This window comes from Sorex araneus, chromosome 6 (genome assembly GCF_027595985.1).
Source record: "Sorex araneus isolate mSorAra2 chromosome 6, mSorAra2.pri, whole genome shotgun sequence".
NCBI classification, from domain to species: Eukaryota; Metazoa; Chordata; class Mammalia; order Eulipotyphla; family Soricidae; genus Sorex; species Sorex araneus.
In genome coordinates, this window is record NC_073307.1 from 157,478,243 (window position 1) to 157,503,135 (window position 24,893).

At 39.5% G+C, this 24,893-nt stretch overlaps 1 protein-coding gene across 1 annotated transcript; it reads left to right on the forward strand.

The window, feature by feature from the left end:
• Window positions 1-13,311, forward strand: LOC129406056 (olfactory receptor 1440-like). Its single transcript, XM_055143804.1, has 2 exons — window positions 1-153; window positions 12,340-13,311. Exons 1-2 carry the CDS (start codon window positions 1-3, stop codon window positions 13,309-13,311), a joined length of 1,125 nt encoding a protein of 374 aa, XP_054999779.1.
• Window positions 13,312-24,893: the final 11,582 nt, after the last annotated feature.

A 24,893-nucleotide genomic window follows, 5' to 3' on the forward strand; every position in this document is an offset into this window, starting at 1 on the left:
ATGGAGAGCTTACAAAGCTCTCCTGTGAGGGCAATTGATTCTTGGAAGCTTGTCAGGTTCTCCAAGAAGGAGACCAAGGGGAACAAGATGTTGCCTAGCAGCATGAAATTGCAGTTTACAAAAACTGGGAGGGTCTGGAGTGTATTGATGCAGGTGAGGCAGAAGCGGTGGCCGCGGGTCTCTGTTGGTTCACAAAACCCAGGCACTTTGATATTTTAAAGAGACAAAATATTGAAAAATAAAGTATCTCAGACTCCATTTTCGAAAGTACAAAAGTATATTGGAAGTAGAAAAGAGAAGGAGCTCCCCAAGTAGGGACGAACTTAGTATAAGACTAAGTTAACTATGGTTCTTTTTTGTGAGATTTATATAGAGAAACTGGGTCTTTGAGTAACTCCTGAATTGATGGGTATGAATGCCCCACCAAAAATAAAATTAAAAAATAAAAGATTTAATGATGCTTTTAGACAAAAATTATTGAGGTATACCTATCTGTTAGGCACTGCATAAAACCTACTTATTTGCATCTAAAATATAGGTGTTATTTGTAACACCTGATTTGTAACCAAGGTTCATTAGTACCACTTGTCATCCCATTCACCCAAGCTTTTCTCAAGTGTGAGCCAAAACGTCTCCATTCGTCCCTGTTGCATGCTAGTGTAGCCCAATGGTATCTGCTCGCTCCAGGAACACGAAGAGTGTCAAACCGTATGTTCAGGGTTTTGATGAAGAAGCCTGACCATCTTGAAGTTGGGCGGTCACGCGGTCTTTTGACATCCCTCAGAAACAAGTCGGTAACAACTCTAGGCCAGCGGTTGTCTCTAAATCACATTACGTTTATGGCCCATATGATTTTTGATGCCTTGGCAAACAGCTATCATCCCTGAATCTTGACCTTTGACAGAGGTCGGAACTTCATAGTTCTACTCTCACTTAAGTGAAACGTGATACTCCAACCATTCCTCTTTGGGTTTGCCAAATAGAGTTCTCATCCTGTTTTCATAGGGCCCAGGTCTCTGTGTGCAGGAAGAATGGTGGAGTTGAAAAGATGTGCCGGAGCTGGAGATTCTTTGTCCTATTAACCACTTCTTCCATGCTCTTGAAGGTGTTCCATGTTGCTTCTTCCTCCTGTGCAGTTCTGGCTCCAAGTCGTTCCTCATGTTGAGTTCTAGACCCAGGTACACATAGCTGCTGCATTCAGAGATGTTTGTTCCATTGAGAGCAAATAGAATGTCAGGGACTAGTTCAGTTTTCATGAACATTGTTTTGCTGAGATTTAGTTGCAGTCCGACCTTTCCACACTCGCGGTCAAAGTCGGCCAGCATTTGTGCCGCTTGGCTGATGTTTTTGTTATTAGAATGATGTTATTGGTATATCAGCAAAGCAGAGGTGGTGTTTATGCTAACTGTCTATCTTCACTCAAATTCCATCCCATTCCAGTACTCAAATGACATTCTCGAGGGTGGCACTGAAGAGTTTCAATGAAATGGTATCACCCAGCCAAACCCCGCTCATTACGTAAATGATCACTTCCTTGTAGAATGGTGAGATGCTGGTGGTGAATCCGTAATACACCTCACAGAGGACCTTGATGTACTGAGTTTGAATGCCCTGTTTGGCTAGGGCTTCGATGACTGCTTCAGTCTCAAGAGAATCAAAGGTCTTTATTCTATGGCCGTTATCTACTCATTTGAAACTTTTCATGAATTTAAGTAGCACTCCTTTATAGAAGCAGATTTTATTCATTTATTTTTAAGTTATTTGAAATAGTACCATATTTATGTTTATAGTAATGTCACCCATGCAAATAGCAGAGTGTGACACACTCTAACGTAGGGGTAGTTGTGTTTATCCTGTGTTCGTGGTTTACTCCTGGCTCTGTGCTCAGGAATCATTCTTGGCAGTACTCAAGGCACATTATATGGTTCAGGGATTGAATGTGAGGAGGGTGTCTGCAAGTCTCGTGCTTAATTCCCTGTACTATCTCTCTGGCTCATGAGCAGTTTTTTAATCTGAGAAGCACGTTAGACTCAAGGGTGAGTGTGAATACAATAATTCATATGTAAAGGTGTTATGCAGTTCTCTGGGTAGAATTTACAAAAGGACTTAAGAAAAACCAATAGCATCCCAACTCTCCGTGCCCACCCACTCTACGCACAGCCCCGGGATCTGGTCTCAATCCAGCATCGAGGAGGCAGGAATGCCACCCCCAGCAGCCACCAACTGTGTGCTGTCTACTTCCTCATTCAGGTACGCCTGCTCCCCTCACTGCGCATCCCAGTCCTCCCTGCCCACGGGCTCCGCATGCAGACCCCAGGACCCAATCTCAAACCAGTGGCCAGTGGCCAGAAGGGGCGTGGTCTCTGTGGTAGTGGGCGTTGTCACCGCTGCAGGGGGCATGGTCTGGGGGGGGGAGGGCCGCCTCAGTTATTTTCCCCTGTTTTAGTATACTTCACAGACATCTTAATCCCATTACCTAACTTTGTGGAGATCTCCCCAGTTACCTCAAAAACAAAGGGCAAATAAGCCACTAGACAACTCCAATTGAACCAAAATATCAAAACCTCACAAAAAGAGAGATTAGCTCTAGTGAACTGGGAGGTCCCACCTCCAAAAAACCATGAGAGCATGAAGAAACAGCGCAAATCCCCACAGCAAGGAGAGGATGAAGAAAAGAATCCAGAAGCCTCAGCAGAGGCTGCCTACAAATATGATATCTCCGATAAAGAATTCAGAGAAGAAATTCTGAGATTGTTCATCAAACTTTAAAAAACGGTGGAGCAGTGAGCAAAGAAATTACGGGAAGAAATGAGAGCAGAAATAGGAAAGCTACATTCAGAAATGTCACAAATAAAAGACACTGTAGAAGAAATAAAAAAAACAGTGGGAGCCCTAAACAGTAGAATGGATACAGCTGAAGATAGAATTAGTGAGCTTGAAGATGAGCAGCAGAAAGCCCACAGGCTACAGGAAACATTTAGAAAAGACCTAAAAATAGCTCTAGGGTGAAGCAGAGACCTAGGGGATGATGCCAAGAGGAATAACATAAGAATAATTGGAGCTCCAGAAGGACAGGGAGGCAACCCTAATGAGAAAGCCACAGTTAAAGAAATCATTGCTGAAAAGTTCCCAGAGCTGGAGAGTGCAGATGTTCAGATCCTAGGAGCACTAAGGGTGCCAGCTAGAAGAGACCCTAATAAAAAGACTCCAAGACATATCATAGTCAGAATGATGGATGCCACAAATAGGGGCACAAAACTGCAAGCAGCACGGTCAAAAAAAATCACATACAAAGGAGCACCCTTAGATTCACAGAAGACTCATAAGAGGAAACCCTCCAAGCCAGAAGGCAATGGTGGGATATAGGACAAAAACTCAATGAAATAACCGCCTCACCACTAATACTTTATCTGGCTAAGCTCTCACTCAAACTCCAAGGAACCATACACAACATCATGGATAAACAACAGCTCAGGAACTTGATAGACTCAAAAGCAAACTTAAAAGAAAGACTAAAGGGGCTCCTGTAAGAAAAGAAAAACCCCTAAAGCACAACAAGCTCAACCAGAAAGATGGCACAAAACTCCATGACAATAATCTCTCTCAACATCAATGGTCTAAACGCACCCATCAAGAGACACAGAGTGGCAAAATGGATTCAGAAACTGAACCCAGCATTCGGCTGCCTACAAGAAACACATCTGAGGGGCTGGAGTGATAGCACATCGGGTAGGGCGTTTGCTTTGCACGCGGCCGACCCGGGTTTGATTCCCAGCATCCCATATGGTCCCCTGAGCACCGCCAGGGGTGATACCTGAGTTCAGAGCAAGGAGTAATCCCTGAGCATCGCTGGGTGTGACCCAAAAAGCAAAAAAAAAAAACACATCTGAATGGTCAGAGCAAACACAGACTCAAAGTCAAAGGATGGAAAACAATACTTCAAGCAAACATTTCCCTCAAAAAAAGCCAGAGTGGCCATACTAGTATCAGACAATATAGATTTCAGGTTGAAAATGATTAAAAGGACAGAAAAGGTCATTTCGTACTAATCAAGGGATACATACAGCAGGAAGAACTCACATCCATAAACGTATATGCACCTAATGAAGAACCAACAAATTACTTAAAACCACTGCTAGCAGATTATAGAGAGGACATTGCTAGCAGCACAATAGTAGTTGGAAACTTCAACACTGCCTTGTCATCTCTGGATAGATCAACAAGATCAAAACTCAGCAAAAAAATCACTGGCCTTGAAGGAAGAAATAGAAGTGAGAGGGCTAATAGATCTATACAGGGCTTTGCAGCCCCATAAAAAAGAATACACATTCTTTTTCAGTGCACACAGAACATTCTCCAAAAAAATCCTGCCCTGGGTCACAAAGCATACCTCCATAGAATCAGGAAGATAGAAATTTTATCAACTATCTTCTCTGACCATGATCCGCCGAAGATATAAGTTAATCATGCACAGACGCAGAGGAACAAACGATACACGTGGAAATTAAACAACTCGATGTTGAACAATGAGTGAGTCAGGCAGGAAATCAAGGAAGAAATCAAAAGGTACTTGGAAACAAATGAGAATGAAGACACTAGCTACCAGAACCTGTAGGACACAGCAAAAGCTGTGTTAAGGGGAAAATTTATAGCTCTGCAAGCATATCTCAGGAAGGAAGAAATGGCCCATATAAATAACCTGACCTCACAGCTCAAGTCGTTAGAAAAGGACCAACAAAAGGAGCCCAAACCAGGCAGAAGGAAAGAAATAATAAAACTTAGAGCAGGAATCAATAATATGGAAACCCAAAAAGTAATCCGAAAGATCAATGAATCTAAGAGCTGGTTCTTTGAGAAAATAAATAGGATTGATAAACCACTAGCAAGACTCACAAAGAAACAGAGAGAGAGAGAACTCTAATAAACTGAATCAGAAATGAAAGGGGGGACATCACAACAGAAACCAAAGAAATTCAAAGATCATCAGAGACTACTTGGAAAATCTGTACACCATGAAACAAGAAAATCTAGAAGAAATGGATAAATTCATGGACTCTTATATCCTCCCAAGGCTGAACCAAAATGATTTGGATAACATGAATAGACCCATTACTATCAAGGAAATAGAAACTGTAATCAAAAGTCTCCCCAGAAACAAAAGTCCAAGTCCAGATGGATTCGCTAGTGAATTCTACCAAATATTTAAAGAGGATCCATTGCCAGTTTTTTTCAAGCATTTCCAGGAAATCAAGGAAACAAAAACACTCCCAAACAGTTTCTATGAGGCACATATCACCCTAATACCAAAATCAAGCAGAGACACCACAAAAAAAACAACACTACAGGCCAATACTCTGTACTCTGATGTACAGGGATGTGAAGATCCTCAACAAAATATTAGTGAATAGAATCCAGCAGCTCATCCAAAAGATCATACATCACGACCAACTGGGATTCATTCTCGAAATGCAAGGATGGTTCAAAATTTGGAAGTCAATCAACATAATCCACCATATCAACAAAAGAAAAGATAAAAACCATATGATCATATCAATAGATGCAGAGAAAACATTTGACAAGATCCAGCACCTATTAACGATGAAAATGCTCACCAAAATGGGCATAGAAAGGAACTTCCTCAATATTGTCCAAACCATCTACCACAAGCCCATATCAAGCATTATCCTCAATAGGGAAAAGCTAACGGCCTTCCCTCTAAGATAAGGGACAAAGCAACGAGGCCCACTCTCATGACTTCTGTTCAATACAATACTGGAAATACTTGCAGTAGCGATTAGGCAAGAAAAAGATATTAGGGGCATCCAGATAGGAAAGGAAGAAATCAGCTCTCACTATTCACAGATGATATGATGTTAAATTTACAGAACCCTAAAGCCTCTACCAAGAAACTTCTCAAAAAAATTGACTCGTATAGTAAACTCACAGGTTATAAAATCAATACCCTAAAGTCCATGGCTTTCCTATATGCAAATCATGAGAGAGAAGAAAGAGAAATGAAAAAATGCAGCCCCGTTCACAGCCATGCCTCAGAAAATCAAGTACCTCGGAATCAACTTAACTAAGGAGGTGAAGGACCTATACAGAGAAAATTTCAAAACATTACTTCATGAAATAAAAGAGGACACAAGGAAATGGAAGCACATACTCTGTTTATGGATTGGAAGAATTAACATTGTCAAAATGGCCATACTTCCCAAGCATTATGCAGATTCAATGCAATCCCTATAAGGATACCAATGACATTCTGCAAGGAAGTGCACCAAAACTCCTAAAATTCATATGAAACAACACATCCCTACGAATAGCTAAAGCAATTTTTGGGAAAAGGAAGATGGGAAGAATCAACTTCCCCAATCTCAAACTCTACTACAAAGCAGTAATAATTAAAACTGCATGATACTGGAACAAAGGCAGAGCAGTAGACCAATGGAACAGGGTAAAATATTCTTACACACAACCTCAAATATATGATCATCTAATCTTTAATAAGGGAGCAAGAAATGTGAATTAGAGCAAGGAAAGCCTCTGTAACAAATGGTGCTGGCAACACTAGACAGCTACATGCAAAAAATTGGGCTCAGACTTATACCTAACACTGTGCACAAAAGTCAAATCAAAATGGATAAAGACCTCAACATTAGACCAGAATCCATAAGGGACATTGAAGACAAAGTCAGAAAAACCTTCCACGACATTGAACGTACAGGTATCTTCAAAGAGGACTAGCCACTGACCAGGCAAGTGGAAACAGAGATATTCAAATGGGACTATCTTAAACTGAGATGATTCTGTACCTCAAAAGATACAGTGACCAGAATACAAAGACAATCTACAGAATGGGAAAGGATATTCAACCAATACCCATCTGATAAGGGGTTGATATCAAAGTTTTACAAGGCACTGGTTGAACTCCACAAGAAGAAAACATCAAATCCCATCGGAAAATGGGGTGATGAAATGAATTTAAATTCTGTCACAGAAGTAATCTTATTGGCTAAAAGGCACATGGAGAAACATTTTTCATCACTAATCATCAGGGAGATGCAGGTCAAAACAACAATGAGATACCATCTCACACCACAGAGATTGGCCCACATCTAAAGAACAAAAGTAACTCGTGTTGGCATGAATGTGGGGAGTAAGGGACTCTCCTTTATTGATGGTGGGAATGCCGACTCGTTCAGCCACCCCTGGAACACAGTATGGATGCTTCTCAAAAATTTAGAAATTGAGCTCAAATGTGACCTAGTAATACCACTTCTGGAAATATATACCGGAGATGCAAAAAAAGAGTAAGAGTGTCATCTGCACCCATACATTCATTGCATAACTGTTCACAATAGCCAGAATCTGGAAAAAACCCGAGTGCCCGAGAACTGATGACTGGTTAAAGAAACTTCAGTACATCTACACAATGGAATACTATGTAGCTGTTAGAAAAAATGAAGTCATGAAACTTGCATGTAGGTGGATCAACATGAAAAGTATAATTCTAAGTGAAATGAGTCAGAAAGAGAGGACAGTCATAGAGATATTGCACTGATTTGTGTAATATAAAGTAACAGAATGGGAGACTAACACCCAAGAATAGTAGAGATAAGTACCAAGAGGAGTACTCCACAGCTTGGAAGCTGACCTCACATGCTAGGTGAAGAAGCAGCTCTGATAGAGAAGGGATCACCAAGCAAAGGGTGCTAGGCAGGCCTACTAGTGATGGAAAAACAGGCTGAAAATAGACTATAGATTGAACATGATGCCTACTTAATAACTCTGTAGCAAACCACAACACCCACAAAGAGAGAGCAAGCAAATGGGAATGCCCTGCCATAGAGGCAGGGTGGGGTTAAGGGGCAAGGGTGGGAGGTGGGAGGGATGCTGGGACCATTAGTGATGGAAAATGGGCACTGTAGAGGGAAGGGTACTAGATCATTGTGTGACTGAAACGTAAGCATGAAAACCTGTAAAGTCTGAAACTTTTTCTCAAAGTGATTCACTAATAAAAAAAAAGAAAAATCAATAGCACAGGTCAATAATCACTATCCAATGGACTATAACTTGTATGTCTGATTTAAATGGAAAAAATCTATACGTTCAAGGAAGTCAAAAGGGGTGCTTTCAATTTTTTCTTAGTAACATATTTTCAATTAGCAATATAAAAAATTTGAAAATATGTTACTAAGAAAAATTTTGGAAAAAGAATTTAAAAATTGGACTGGAGCCACAGCACAGAGCATAGTGTGATGCCTTGCATGAGACCAAACCAGGTTCGATTTCTCTGTCCCTCTTGGAGAGCCTGGCAAGCAACCGAGAGTATCCCACCCACACTGCAGAGCTTTTCAAGCTACCCATGGCATACGATATGCCAAAAACAGTAACAACAAGTCTCACAATGGAGACGTTACTGGTGCTCGCTTGAGCAAAAAGCACGAAAAACTGGACGACAATGTTAACTGTGCTATCGTTGATTTACTGTTTTGTGAAATACCAGTTTACCGTTATACATCTACATTTGTGTAGGTGTCACCATATACCAATTAAAGAAACAGAGTGGGGCACGGAGCTATTGGATAGCCCATAGCGTGTTACCCTTGCATGTGGCCAAACTGACTGCCCTCTCAGTGCTACATTAGGTCCCCCAAGCCCCTCCAAGAGTGATCCCTGAGCACAGAGTCAGGAATAAACCCTGATAACCCCGGGGTATGCCACCTAAATCAGAGAGAGTGATTATTCCTAACACAAGAGAGAAAAGCAAAGATATTAAGGGAATATCAAGTGTTCAAAGTCGTCAAAACTGATGAATTTGTCTAGAGAACTGAGCTCTCATGGCAGAAGGGGTACTTAGATCTCTGGGGAGGGAAGTGGACTCTCCAGGTATGATGTTTTCAGGAGAAAGATAAGTAACAATTTTATAAATGAAAGTACCAAAATAAAATAATTTAGATTATTTCATTCTTAAATAAAATGTGAGGATTTTATTCATAATTTACTAAAATGTAATTTTTTATTTTATTTTAAGATCATCTACATTTAGTTATTAACTTTTCAAATAACAAATCAATGTGGTAATTCTATATAGTAAAATCTTAAATCCAAAGAACTGTTTCAAATAAGATGGTGGAAAGCTACAATCCTCTACTGAAGAAACACACTTCACAGTTGAAGGTTAATACCAGATTTTTCCCAGAGGTTCTTTGATGATTACTAATATGTTTTGGTGATATAAATTTATTTCACCATTTAAAAGGTCTGCAGAGAAGCTAGACAGATAGGTCTGGGTCAAGCACTTGCCTTGCATGTTGCTGATCTGCATTTGATTCCTGACACCCCAGATAATCCCCTAAACACCACCCAGGAGAGATCTCTGAATACAGAGCTTGGCATAAGCACTGAGCATTGCCAGAGGTGATCTCCAAACAAACAAAAATTTTGAAATGTTCTTTATAACAGACCAATATTTCTTCGAGGGTGAAAGGAATTTTGATATGATGAAGTCTCAAAAGATTAATGTCATGAAGGAATATCTTGTTTAGACCAATTATTAGACTTCATCTGCCTCTGTACTCAGGAGAGGTAATTGAAAGTTTGCAATGTTAATTGCTCTGCTTAATTGCCGCTGTCCTCCCATTTTCTTTCTTAGATGTGATGGAGCAGGTTCAGGAACATTTAAAGCTTCTCTTTTCCACATTAGGATGATTTCTGGACTTTCAGTGAGTCAAACATCATTAGCAAAAGATTGTTGGTTCCCCTCAAGTTAACTCCCTAAGTCTCTTAGAACACTGATAAGGATCCCCTCAAAGCAAGAAGACAAACATCTATTGGCCTTTTCTGAATCCTGGGTACACTACAAGTAAAAGAACCTGCATCACTGGAAAGTAGAAATTTGAAGAATCCTTAGGTGAGTTATTAGATACTGCTCTGAAGAATATCAAACACCTATGATGTAGAAAGATATCAAAATGTCTACAAACATCTCAGTATCATTGTCCTTAAATTTTAAAGTTTAAGGAGTCCTTTCCATACCTCCTTTAGCATGTAAATGTAAGGCAAAATCTGTTGAAGGACAGTGTCATAACATAAAGTGGATCTACACTGCCTCTTACTCGTCTGTTTAAGAAAAAAGAACTAAGACTCAATGAGCTGTGAATTATTTTAGAGTTCTGTACTACCTTACAGTTCTATTCTTACAGTTCTATTCTTTAGTGGCCTCAGAAGATTCTCTGGGTGCCATCCAGAATTGAGTAGATCTGTTTGTCATCTGTTACTATTGTAGGCTCTAAAATAAGAAAAAAAATCAGTCAAGAATAAATGGACCAATTGATTTTATGAGAATAAGCTTTTCTGTACTGAAGTGTTCAATAGAGCTCTTCAGACTTTGCTTCCTAACCTACAAAATTTTCCCAGTTCAGACAATTTAATATTAGAAAGTATTAATGATCTTTCCTAAAAAACAAGCACCACTTTTAATGTTTACTTTCCATCTTTTTGTTCTTCTCACCCTCCCACTCTCCCCACCAACTTCCCCCTCTCCGCACCCCTCCTCCTCACCCCTCCTCATCAACCTCCTCCTTCTCCTCCTGCTCCTTTTGTTCTTCTCCTCCTCTTTTTCTTCCTCCTTTCCTTCTCCTTCTCCTGCACCTCTTCCTTCTTTTTCTCCTTCTCCTGCTCCTTCTTTTCTCCTTCTCCTTCTCCTTCTCCTTCTCCTTCTTCTTCTTCTTCTTCTTCTTCTTCTTCTTCTTCTTCTTCTTCTTCTTCTTCTTCTTCTTCTTCTTCTTCTTCTTCTTCTTCTTCTTCTTCTTCTTCTTCTTCTTCTTCTTCTTCTTCTTCTTCTTCTTCTTCTTCTTCCTCGTCTTCCTCTTCTTCTTCCTATTCCTATTCCTCGTCTTTCTCTTCTCTCCCTCTTCCTCTTCTTCTTCCTCTTTTTCTTCTTTCTTCTTCTTCTTCTTCTTCCTGCTCCTCCTCCTCCTCATTCTGCAGGGTCCGGTGGAAATGAGTATGGAGAGATGAATATGTTATGTCAATAATTATGTGAGGGAAAAATGAAGGGTGAATCAACAGCACCTGTATCTAAAACAAAAGAAAATTTAGGCATGTTAGAAAAAGAAAGGTGAACGAAATATATGATGAACTCAAATTAAAGGTGAGCTAAAAAATATGTAAAATCAAAATTTCTTAATGAGAAGTCATGAATCTGGCATTATTTGGAGAACAGTCACGATCATTAGACTTACTCAAATTAGGAACAGTGTCATTGGTTCCACAGAGTTCTTTGCATATGGTTCTTTGATCGGTTTTGCAGTTTCGTTCAGTTCAATTGCTGTGATTATTTACATTCTACATATAAGCAATATGCATTGTCCTTCAGTATAATTATATCCTTTCTATTCATGACTCATTTCACAGAATAATCAACTCAAGACCAAACCATTTGTTTAAAAATGTATTTTATCTTTTCTAATGAAAAAACATTCCAAAAATAATATGTACCAGCTTTTAGATGTGACCATGTTGATGGACATTTATGTTGGCAGTTGCAAATAATGTGCTTATTAGCATATGGATTTAATAAATAAATGTTTTCTTACATGTTGAATAAGTGCCCGAGTGTAGTACTATGAGAATATATAGAATCTCCATTTCAATATTTTTAACTCCATGATATTTACCAGTGTTGTACGAACTGATATCACGCTCAACAGTTTACATTAACCACAATTGTGCACCAGAATTCACTTCTCTCCACTTCTTCGCCAAGACTGATTTCAATATTTGCCTTATGTGATTCTCACAGGTGTGAATTGATATACTGCCGTTAACTATTTGGTTTTCACTTCCTAATAAGGGATATACAATATTCTTTTCATGTGTCTGTGGAGAAGTGTCTAAGTTATATGCCAAATTTGATTCGGTTGTTTTGTTGTTGGTGTTGCTCTTTTGTAAATGTGTGATAAATTTATACATTCCCAAAACATCTAAAACATTGGAGAGTATCCATAAAATATACAGATTGACACAATATTAAATACAAGAATATAAGTATAAGACTATACTCAGAGTCAGCTACCTGGCTAGAGAAATAATGAGCATTCTGTTTTGATTTTTCTTTGTTGGGTGATGGAGTGAAGCATTTGCTCACACATGGCATGACCAGAAGTTACTCCTGGCTCTCTGTTCAAGGATCACCCCTAAGGAAAACATGTGATTTCAAGGATTTGTCCGATGTTGGTCATGTTCAAAGCAAGTGTCTTTCCTGCAATCTCTCTCTAGCCCTCCTTTTGGTGTTTTGAGCCTGAATATTTTCTTTCATCTTTTCTTCAACAGATGTCTGAAAGCATCTCTAAGGAAGGATATAGAAACCACACCTCCGTGGCCATGTTTGTCCTCTTGGGACTCACAAGTGAAAAAGATCTGCAGCTCATTCTCTTTCCTGTCTTCCTAGTGATCTACCTGGTGACCCTAATTTCAAACCTGGGTCTGATCATCCTAATCAGAATGGACTCTCAGCTGCACACACCTATGTACTTTTTTCTCAGTTGCCTGTCATGCCTGTCATTCATAGATATCTGCTATTCGACTTCCATTAGCCCAAGGATGCTTTCAGATTTATTTAAGGATAGAAAGACAATTTCCTTTGTTTCATGTGCTACTCAGTATTCTGTGTTTGCTTGGATGGGTCTGTCTGAGTGCTGCATCTTAGCCACCATGGCCTATGACAGATATGTGGCCATTGGTAACCCTCTGCAGTACACGACCATTATGAACCCTAACCTCTGTTGCAAAATGGTTACTGCAACCCTTGGAAGTGGTTTGATTGGTAGTTTAGTTGAAACATTGACATGCATTAATCTTTATTACTGTGGTCCAAATGTCATTCGACATTTCTTCTGTGACTTACCCCAGATTGTTTCCTTGTCTTGCTCCAATACCTTTGTTTGCCAAGTCATGATTTTTCTGGTGGCTCTGTTGTTTGGGTTTGGTTCTATGCTCTTTATCCTTTTATCCTACGGTTTTATTGCAGCTTCCATCCTGAAAATATCCTCTGCTAAAGGCAGTCTCAAAGCCTTCAATACCTGTGCCTCCCACCTGGCAGTTGTCACCCTCTTCTATGGCACATGTCTCTCTGTGTACATGAGTCCTAATTCTAATCGTTCCAGGAGTCAGGACAAGGTTCTGTCAGTGTTCTATGTTAATATTATTCCCATGTTGAATCCTCTTATCTATAGTCTGAGGAACAAGGAGATCAAAGAGGCTCTTAAAAAGGTGATGAAGAGGACAAGATTTTTATCTCAATAGAGAAATTCCTAGTAGGGGGTTTTAAGACATATAATAAAAGTAGTGTAAGAATTTATAAGTGATCTATTGTCAGTTATAATAACAGTCATGTAGAGATAATAATGAATAATCCTGTTTTCTTCCTCCTTATGTCATCATTCTTAGTTGTGAGATAATGTCACCATAGTTGAAATTGGTATTAGAAGTTTGTTTCTAGGAGCCCACCCAGGTTGATAGTACATTTTGTAGGGTACAACCTGGCATGCAGTAACCCAGTTTTGATGCCCGGCACCACATATGGTCCCCTGAGCACCACTATGAATGAGCACAGAACTAGGAGTAAGATCTAAGCAACTGTGTGTGGTGAATAACTCAAATAAACAGAAATAAAAGCTTGTTTTCACGATCTAATCAAAGATCAAGGCCTAAGCAATGAGAATAGAAATCCTTGTAGATATAAGTAAAGAAATTAGAAGCTCAAGATGCCACACAGATTGTTTTCATCACTGTTTCTGTTTATTTACTTATATATTCATTAAGGATTTATATGTCTATAAAAATAGAACAGAAATAAAGCATATGAAATTATTTTTAGACATTAAATGAATGCTTAATACATTTATACTGCAACAGAGACAGTGAATGTATGTGCGTATCTGGTAAAAATGAAAGAGAGAGTGAGAAAAATTATATCAGGCAATTTTTTAGAAATACACTACATTTAGCAATTACATGTTTCCTTCCTTTATTAACTTATGCTTATATTGAAAGACATTACAATGATTTGTAAACATTTTTTATATCTTGACTTCACAATCACTAAGTGTAGCTTTAATAAGTACTCTTATGTATGTGGGACTTAAAGATACATCAGCAAGGTGCAACAAAAAGAACAAAGGTAACACAATGGAAGTGCTGAGCAACACAACGAAGGTGAAGGCTTTGGAAGTTGAAAGCAGCAAACTTGGGGTTTGCAGAAGAGATGTAGGTGCACGGGGCTAAGTGTTGTGTTGACACATGTGCATTGGAAATCATGCACCTTTAATAAAAGTATTGTAAATCATAAAACATCAACAAAGGTAGACATAAAAAATATATACGTTTCTAAGTATTCTTATAATTGGGCTCTCTAATGTAACAAATTTCTAATTTCTGTATCACTTTTCTGGTTTTATCTATGTCAAAAAATATCATTTCCTTCCCAAGATTACACAAATACATATGCATGCAATGTTCTAATGCTTTTTTATGACAGCAGGACTGATATCACACATCGTTTATGAGAGAAATTATAACCTATAATTTAAAACATTCAAGTTGCCAAATATTAAATCCCTACCAATGTTCCAGTTTTTTATTAATGAATCACAATGAGGGTACAGATACAGATTTACATATTCTCATGCTTGTGTTTCTGTGATGCACAGCTTGAGTACCCATCCCTCACCAGTGCCCGTTCTCCACTGATGACCCCATCATCCCTCCAACCCTCCCAGTCCGTCCCCTGCCCCACCCCGCCTCTGTTCTCTCTCTCCTTTTGGGTGTTGTGTCTATCAATGGAAGAATTGGGTGACCATCCTGTTCAGTCTATACTCTGTTTTGAGCACTTTCTCCCATCCAGAGCGGGTCCTCCCACTACATTTTCCTTGGTGTTCCCTACTCTATCTAAATTGTCTTTTCCCCCAGCATGTGAGGCCATTTTCCAAGCCATGGAGCAAATCTGGTACCTATTTCTGCTGTTCTTGGGTGTTAGTCTCCCATTCTGTTGCGTGCTTCAAGGAGTAAAGGAACAAACATGAGAACCTCTCAGTATCTGTGCTGTGGACTATAGTGCCCAGAAGGAAAGGGAGCGGGGAGGGAGAGAAAGAAAGTGCCTGGCATAGAGCCATAGAGGTAGGCTGTGGTCGGGGGGAAGGTGGCAGGATGGAAACTGGGGTCGTTGGTAGTGGTAAATGGACACTGGTGGAGGGAGGGATGTTGTATCACTGTATGACTGAAACCTGATCCAATACAGCTTTGTAACTCTGTATCTACTGTGGCTCAAATAAAAAATTAATTTTTAAATGTCATAATGTGAGGAATACTATAACAGCTAAGGTTTTTACAAGGCCAATTAGATACCCTTGCACATATGGTTCTCCAGAGCCCTGCCAGGAATGATCCCTGAGCAGAGTCAGGAGTAAGCCCTGAGAACTAACTGGTATACCATCCCCTAAAACAACTATTACCAGTTTGATGAGTAATAAAGATGCTTTTAACCCTTTTGAAGTCTACACTTTGACCCACTTTGCAATGCTGAAAAGCCATTGCAAAGATTATTTTTCTACCAAATTAATAAAATATTTTATTTTTACAATCAATGGTGATAAATCATAAAAGAAGAATAGTATTAATAAAACTATACCACATAGTGAGCATTTAATGTACCAGACATTACTTGAATGCATATATATATATATATATATACCAACCCATTTATTCATTTTCAAGGAACCTCTTGCATAATTAAAATCATTCTTATTGTATCACCATATCACTGTCATCTCGTTGTTCATCGATTTACTCTACGAGCTCCAGTATCGTCTTTATTACACTCAGCCTGAGATTTTAGCAACCTCTCCTTACTCATCTTTCCCAATGATTGAGGATCCTTCAGGGTCAGGGGAATGAGACCTATCGTTACAATTTTTGGCATATCGAATACACCACGGTAGCTACCAGGCTCAGCCATGTAGGCAGGATAATTTCAGTAGCTAGCCGGGATCTCCAAGAGGTATGTATATATCTCATACTGTATTTGGGATATGAATAGGCCATGGGTAGCTACAAACTTCTCCCGTGCAGGAAATAGATTCTTGGAGCTTCTCAGGTTCTCCAAGAAGGAGAACAAGGCTATCAGATGTTGTGCGGCAGAATGAAATCGCAGTTTGCAAAAACTGGGAGGGTCTGGAGTGTATTGATGCAGGTGAGGCAGAAGCGGGGGCGCGGGTCTCTGTTGGTTCACAAAACCCAGGCACTTTGAAATATTCAAAAGACAAAATATTGAAAAATAAAGATTCTCAGACTCCGGTTTCGAAAGCAGAAAAATATATTGGAAGTAGAAAAGAGAAGGAGCTCCCCAAGTAGGGATGAACTTAGTATAAGACTAAGTTAACTATGGTTCTTTTTTTGTGAGATTTATATAGAGAAACTGGGTCTTTGAGTAACTGCTGAATTGATGGATATGAATGCCCCCACCAAAAAAAATTTTTAAAAACAAAAGATTTAATGATGCTTTTAGACAAACATTATTGAGGTATACCTATATGTTAGGCACTGCATAAAACCTACTTATTTGCATCTAAAATATAGGTGTTATTGTGACACCTGATTTGTAACCAAGGTTCATTAGTACCACTTGTCATCCCATTCACCTACGCTTTTCTCAAGTGTGAGCCAAAACGTCTCCATTCGTCCCTGTTGCATGCTAGTGTAGCCCAATGGTATCTGCTCACTCCAGGAACACGAAGAGTGCCAAACCGTATGTTCAGGGTTTTGATGAAGAAGCCTGACCATCTTGAAGTTGGGCGGTCACGTGGTCTTTTGACATCCCTCAGAATCCAGACAGTAACAGCTCTAGTCCAGCGGTTGCCTCTAAATCACATTACGTTTATGGCCCATCTGATTGTTGACACCACGGCAAACAGACAGCATCCCTAAATCTTGACCTTTGACAGAGTTCGGAACTCTGTATTCCTACTCTGACTCAAGTGAAACGTGATACTCCAAGCATTTCTCTTTGGGTTTGCCAAATAGAGTTCTCATTCTGTTTTCATAGGGCCCAGGTCTCTGAGGCTTATGTTAGTGCAGGAAGAATGGTGGAGTTGAAAAGATGTGCCGGAGCTGGAGATTCTTTGTCCTATTAACCACTTCTTCCATGCTCTTGAAGGTGTTCCATGCTGCTTCTTCCTCCTGGGCAGTTCTGGCTCCAAGTCGTTCCTCATGTTGAATTCTAGACCCAGGTACACATAGCTGCTGCATTCAGAGATGTTTGTTCCATTGAGACCAAATAGAATGTCAGGGACTAGTTCATTTTCATGAACATTGTTTTGCTGAGATTTAGCTGCAGTCCGACCTTTCCACACTCGCGGTCAAAGTTGGCCAGCATTTGTGCCGCTTGGCTGATGTTTGGTGTTATTAGAATGATGTTATTAGTACATCAGCAAAGCAGAGGTGGTGTATATGCCAACTGTCTATCTTCACTCAAATTCCATCCCATTCCAGTACTCAAATGACATTCTCGATGGTGGCACAGAAGAGTTTCAATGAAATGGTATCACCCAGCCAAACCCCGCTTGTTACGTAAATGATCACTTCCTTGTAGAATGGTGAGATGCTGGTGGTGAATCCGTAATACAGCTCACAGAGGCACTTGATGTACTGAGTTTGAATGCCCTGTTTGGCTAGGGCTTCGATGACTGCTTCAGTCTCAAGAGAATCAAAGGCCCTCTTTAAATCGATGAATGTTAGACAGAGCAGCATCTTGAACTCTCACGAAACTTCAATGAGCTTGTTCACTGTGTAGATATGGTCAATTGTGCTGAATCCTTTTTGGAACGTGGCTTGCTAGCATGGTTGTCCTTCGTCTAGTGTTCTGCCTGTTCTATTCAGGATGACTTGAGTAGACAATTTCTAGACGACAGACAACAGGCAGATTGAGTGACAGTAGCTGATTTCATGTATAACGGAATGGTCCTGCTGGTTTTTTATTGGGACTGAAACTTGCATACGGACAGGTAGTGTGTGAAGAGCTGAGCCAGTGTATTGACGAAAACTGGCAGAAATTCTTCAGGTGTTTGGGTCTGACCTTGTCTGGACTGGGTGCTGTACACATCTTTATCAACGAAATAGCATGTCGGATTTCAGAAGGGAGGGAAGGGATGACATTGGAATGACATATCCATCCTGTGAAATTTGGTATGTAAGCAGGTAGATGTGGCTGTCAAAGAGAACCAAGTAGAAGTCATAAATAATCGTCTCCATTGCCCTTCTGGAAGATGTGATAGATCCATAAGGAAGTTGGGGGGCAGTCATCTTGGTCTTGTAGTTTGCAAAGCACAGGCGGGCACTGCGAATACTTTTCCCGGATTCTGCCACGTCGGCCAACACTGTTGCTCTTCTCTCTTTGAGGTCTTCCTTTATCACTTCTCTACTCGGTGTTGCGAGCTCGGACGTTAGCTTGTGATTGCCTGAGGCTTGTGCCAACCTGGTGAATGAGCTCAAGAGTTTCTGAAGACAGGCGTCTGTTTCCTGCTTTCACACTCTCGGCTTTCCTCGAGCAATCATGGAGCTGATTTCTAACTCAGGATATAATAATTAATAGAACTTAAGGCATTTCCTATGCCTATGTGCATAAAATGGTAAAATCAAAATTCAAGTCAAACGTTTTTTGTTAAAAATCAATTTTGTTTGAGGTTTACTTTCATCAAAGTGGTTCTTGTATTCATACTTTGTTTTGAGTTCATCTGTAGAAACATAAAAGCACAGAAAGATGTGCTAATACCCTCTTGTGGGAATGACTTGTAAATTATTTTAAAAGGAGTACGCATTATTCATCACAAGTATATCCAGTTGATTTGGAATTTTTTTTTAGTTTATTTGGTATATTTAGGTTGGAAAACTTAGTATGCAATTTTTTTATCACATCAATGAGAAAAGATCTCAACAAAGTTTGCCCTACTTCTTTTTAAAATTTATTTATTTATGTATTCATTTTTAATGTATCACCCTGGGTACAGTTACAGACTTACAAAATTTTGTGCTCACTTTTCAGTCATACAATGGATCTAGTGCCCATCCCTCCACCAGTGCCCATTCTAGACCACCAATGTTTTCAGCATCCCTCCCATCCCTCATATTCCCCACTCCCTCACCCCCTTCACCCCTGTGACAGGCACATTTCTTTTTACTCTCTCTCTTCTTTAGGGTTTTGTGCTCTAGAATGCAAGTATTCAGTGGCCATCATGATTGGTCCATAGTCTACTATCGACACACATCTCCCATCCCGAGTGAGCCCTCTAAACACCCTTTACTGGTAGCCCCTTCTCTATATGAGCTCTCTTTTCTACCAGCACATAAGGCTGGCTTTCAAGCCGTGGTGCCTGGTACTTATCTCTATTATTCTTGGGTGATAGTCCTCCATTCTGTTACTTTATATTCCACAAATGAGTGCAATCTTTCTATGTCTGTCCCTCTCTTTCAGACTCATTTCACTTAACATGACACTTTCCATGTTGATCCACCTATATGCAAATTCATCTTTTCATGACTTCATTTTTTCTAAAAGTGACATAGCATTCCATTGTGTAGATGTGCCAAAGTTTCTTTAACCAGTCATCTGTTCTCAGGCACTCAGGTTTTTTCCAGATTCTGACTATTGTGAACAGTTCTGCAATGAATATATTGGTGCAGACGTCACGCTTACTTTACTCTTTTGCATCTCCGGGATATATTCCCAGAAGTGGTATTTCTGGGTCAAATGGAAGCTCAATTTCTAAGTTTTTGAGAAAATTTCCATGCTGTTTTCCAAGGAGGGCTGAACCACTCGGGATATCCACCGGCAATAAAGGAGAGTCCCTTTCTCCCCACATCCATGCCAACACCAGTTGCTTTTGTTCTTTGGATGTGGGCCAGTCTCTGTGGTGTGAGATGGTATCTTATTGTTGTTTTGATCTGGATCATCCTGATGATTAGTGATAAAGAGCATTTCTCCATGTGCCTTTTAGCCAATCAGATTACTTCTTTGAGAGAATTTTTTTTCGTTTCTCACCCCATTTTCTGATAGGATTGGATGTTTTCTTCTAGTAAAGTTCAACCAGTGCCTCATGTAGCCTTGAAATCAATCCCTTATCAGATGGGTATTGGGTGAATATCCTTTCCCATTCTGTAGATTGTCTTTGTAATCTAGTCACTGTTTCATTTGAGGTACAGAAGCTTCTTAGTTTTTGATAGTCCCATTTGTTTATCACTGTTTCCACTTGCTTGGCCAGTGGCATGTCATCCAAAGACAATACCTTTAGCTTCAATGTCGTGAAGGGTTTTACTGACCTTTTCTTCAATTTACCTTATGGATTCTGCTCTAATGTTGAGGTCTTTAATCCATTTTGATCTGATTTTTGTGCATGGTGTTAGGTAGAGGTCTGAGCCCATTCTTTTGCATGTAGCTGTCCAGTTTTGCCAGCACCATTTGTTAAAGAGGCTTTCCTTACTCCACTTCACATTTCTTTAACCCTCATCAAAGATTAGATGATCATATATTTGAGGTTGTGTGTGAGGATATTCAACACTGTTTCATCGGTCTGTGGCTCTGCCTTTTCTCCAGTACCATGCTCTTTTAATTATTACTGCTTTCTAGTAGAGTTTGGGTTTGGGGAAGGTGATGCATCCCATCTTCTCTTTCCCCAGCATTGCTTTAGCTATTTGTGGGGGATTATTGTCCCTATGAATTTCAGGAGTGTTTGATCCATTTCTTTGAAGAACGTCATGGGTATCCGTATAGGAATCACATTGAATCTGTATAATGCTTTTGGAAGTATTGCCATTTTGACAAAGTTAAGTCTCCCAATCCATGAGCAGGGAATATGTTTCCATTTCATTATGTCCTCTTTTATTTTTTGTGAAGTAGCATTTTGTAGATTTCTTTTTACAGGCCCCTTACCTCCTTAGTTAAGCTGACTCCAAGGTACATCCTCATTTCTGAGGATGACTGTGAACAGAATTGCTTTTATCACATGTCACTTTCTCCTCTCTCATTATTTGCATATAAGAAATCCATGGACATTTAGGTATTGATTTTATAGACTTCGACTTTACTACACAAGTCTATTGTTTCTTAGTGGAGGACTTAGGGTTCTCTAAATATAGTATTATATCGGCTGCAAATAGTGAGAGCTTGACTTCTTCCTTTCCTATTTGTATGCCCTTAATATATTTTTCTTGCCTAGCTGCTATTGCAGGTACTTCCAATACTTATATTGAACAGAAGTGGTAAACGTGGGCATCCTTCCCTTGTCCATAATCTTAGAGAAAAGGCTCTTAATTTTTCCCCATTGAAGATGATGCTTGCCATAGGTTTGTGGTAGAGGGCTTTGACTATATTGAGGAAAGTTTTTTCAATGCCCATTTTGGTAAGAATTTTCGTTATAAATGTTGATGGATCTTGTCAAATGCTTTATCTCATCTATTGATATGATCTTTTGGTTTTTATCTTTTCTTTGTTGATATGATGAATCATGTTGATTGCTTTCTGAATGTTAAACCATCCTTGCATCCCCTGGATGAATCAAACTTGGTCAGGGTGTATGATCTTTTTGATGAGTTGTTGGATTCTATTTGCTAATATTGTGTTGAGGATCTTTGCATCCATGTTCGTCAGGGATATCGGCCTGTAGTTTTCTTTTTGTGTGGTGTCTCTGTTTGCTTTTGGTATTAAGGAGATATGTGCCTGTTAGAAAGTGTTTGAGAGTTTTTTTTTCTTCAAATTCCTGGAAAAGCTTGCTATGAACTGGCAACAGTTCATCTCTAAATGTTTGGCAGAATCGCTAGTGAATCCATCTAGACCTGAGCTTTTGTTTTGGGGAAAATTTTTGATTGCAGTTTCAATTTCCTTGATAGTAATAGATCCATTCAGCAATTCCAAATCTTCTTTGTTCAGTCTTGGGAAATTATAGGAATCCAGGAATTTACCCATTTCTTCTGGGTTCTCTTGTTTGGTCACATATAGACTTTCAAAGCAGTCTCTGATGATCTTTTGAATTTCTTTAGTTTCTGTTGTGATGTCTCCCTTTCCATTTCTGATTCAGTTTATTTGAGATCTCTGGTTTTTCTTGTGAGTCTTGTTTTATTTTTTTCTCAAAGAAACAGCTCTTGGTTTCATTGATCTTTCAGATTGTTTTTTTTTATTTCTGTGTCATTAATATCTGCTCTAAGTTTTATTATTTCTTTCCTTCTGCCTGGTTTAGGCTCCTTTGTTGGTCCATTTCTAAGATCATGAGCTATGAAGTCAAGTTATTTTTATGGGTTCTTCCTTCCTGAGAAATGCTTGCAGTGCGATAAATTTTCCCCTTAACACAGCTTTAGCTGTGTATTTGTGGGTAATCCCTGTTGAGGCTTCTCCACTCTACTTTATTCTCTCCTTGTGGTGGGATTTGCATTGTTTCTTTATGTTGTTGTGGTAGTAGGAAGGTGGGACTTTCCAGTTCACTACAGTATTCAGTTCACTACAGTATTCCCCACTTGCTGCAAGAAAGAATTCTGTATGAGCTCGGTTGATGGTGGCCTCCTTTTCCTCCTTCTAGAAGATTAGCTTCTTCTTACACAGTCTTCTTTGACTTGTGTGAGGCCTCTAGTGAAGCTACATAGGTTGTGTTTTTTTTATATTAGGCTTGCACAGCCTCCTTATTTTTTCAATTTTTAAAAAATTATTGAATCACCGTCAGGTACAGTTACAGACTTACAACTTTTCGTGCTTGTGTTTCAGTCATACAATGCTCGAGTACCCATCCCTCCACCAGTGCCCATTCTCCACACCGATGGTCCCAGTGCCCTCCCATCCTCCTATCCAATCCCCCCATTGCCTCACCTCTGTGGCAGGGCATTCCCTTGTGCTCTCTTCCTCTTTTGGGGTGTAGTGGTTCGCAATAGAGGTATTGAGTGGCCATCGTGTTTGATCCATAGTCCACTTTCAGTGTGCATCTCCCATCCCCAGCGAGTCCTCTAACCACAATTTACCTGTTGCTCCCTTCTCTATCTGAGAAGCCTTTTCCCCCTGCGTGTGTTGCACAGCTTCTTGTGTTCACCATTATTTTGTGAAGTTGGAATAGGCTAGTGGACTATTGGCCTATTGCATTTGAAATAGCCAGGAAGTTCTCTACAGAATTAGGTAATGGGAATTGAGATGTGAATCCAGTGTGCTGGGAAAGGGGAAAATGAGTGTAGATGGAGGCCACGCCCCTGCAGTGGAAGCCACGCCCCCTGCTGTAGAGGCCACATGCACTACTGCAAGGGCCACACCTCCTGCCAGTCCCAGGATGTTGGGAGGTTTTCAGGTCCGGGTGGTAGACTGGGGCACAGGTGTGTGATTGGGCTGCAGGCCAGGAGTTCTCTCACCTATGGAGCAAACCAGGGGTGCTAGAAGGGCCTGCTCTATGGTTTTAGCCCTTCTTGATTTGGTAGAGACAACCATATGTACCATTTGTGAGTGTCATGCCCAGTGTTACATGATGGAAGTCTCTCCTGTGCCTTAATGGAGCTCTTTCAAACACTTTCATTCAAGCTGTGAATTTCCTAAGCTACTGTCTGTTCATAACGCTCTGTGTAGTTCGTTCAAACATGAATGATAATCTACTTGGATAGAGTATTCTTGGTGACATATTCTTTCATTGATTTTTTGTACTATATCTTTCCATATCCCTTTGGATTGTAAAGTCTCATTTGATAGATCTGTTGTATGTCTTCTAGGCTTTCCTTCATATTTAAGTTCCTTTTTTGACCTTGCCTCTTTGAGTATTCTGATTTTATCTTTGAATTTGATCATTTTGAGTAAATGTGCCTTTGAGTGTTCCTAATTTGGTCTATTTTCATAAAGACCCCTCAACTCTGGGGCGTTCTTATTGACGATTTAACTATTGTTTCTTCGTCACTTTTGCCTTCCTGCTGTCCATCGGTGGATATAGATTTTTTGTAAACAAAGTTGGAGCTGTTAGAAATGGAAAGTGCTTCCAAAGTGTACTACCTTTTTCATTTTCTTATGATGAACCTAAACCAGAAGAACCAGCTGATTTGTTCAAGATAGTACTGCTCGTAAACAGCTTCATAATGGAAAGTTAAATAATGGAACATCCATCTTTACTTTTGCTTTTTAAATATACATTCAGACATTTGCTCAGTGCCATATTCATAACCAACCAATCCTGTGAAACAGATTTTATATTAATCTGTTTTATTAGTGAGAAAAGACAGGTAAAGTAGGGACATAAAAAAACAAAGTCAAGATAAGACAATTACAACGGTCATAATCAGGGTTAACAGAATCACCCAATCTAGTTTCCTTATATCTAGTAATGTGACTAGAGAAACTTAACATGTGCAAGCTCACATTTATGACCTATAAAAGCAGAAGTAGTAGTTGTTATATACAGTACTAGTTACTATATACAGTAGGTTATCAATGAGTGAATCAAATTAATGTCTATAAAATGCCTACGAGTGTTTAATAGACTGAATATCTGACATTAATGATAGGTACATTCATGTGACCTAATATAATTTTTACAACATTATGACACTATTAATTTTTCATTACAAATGTCAACTTCAGATCATTGCCACAAATATTTATTCTTTTTATTTGCACTGAACTCATCTACACTGACTGTTACTAGGGATATAGTTTAGTTTTAACAAGATCTCATTCTTGATTTTATGTACATCAGTTACAAGATTTTATGTGTATTAGATTGGGCAATAATTTCATACATTTCTCCAAAAATACATATTACCAGTGCTGAGAAAACTGGAATGTCACATGCAAAAAACTGAAAACTGGATATATATCTGAAAAAGGT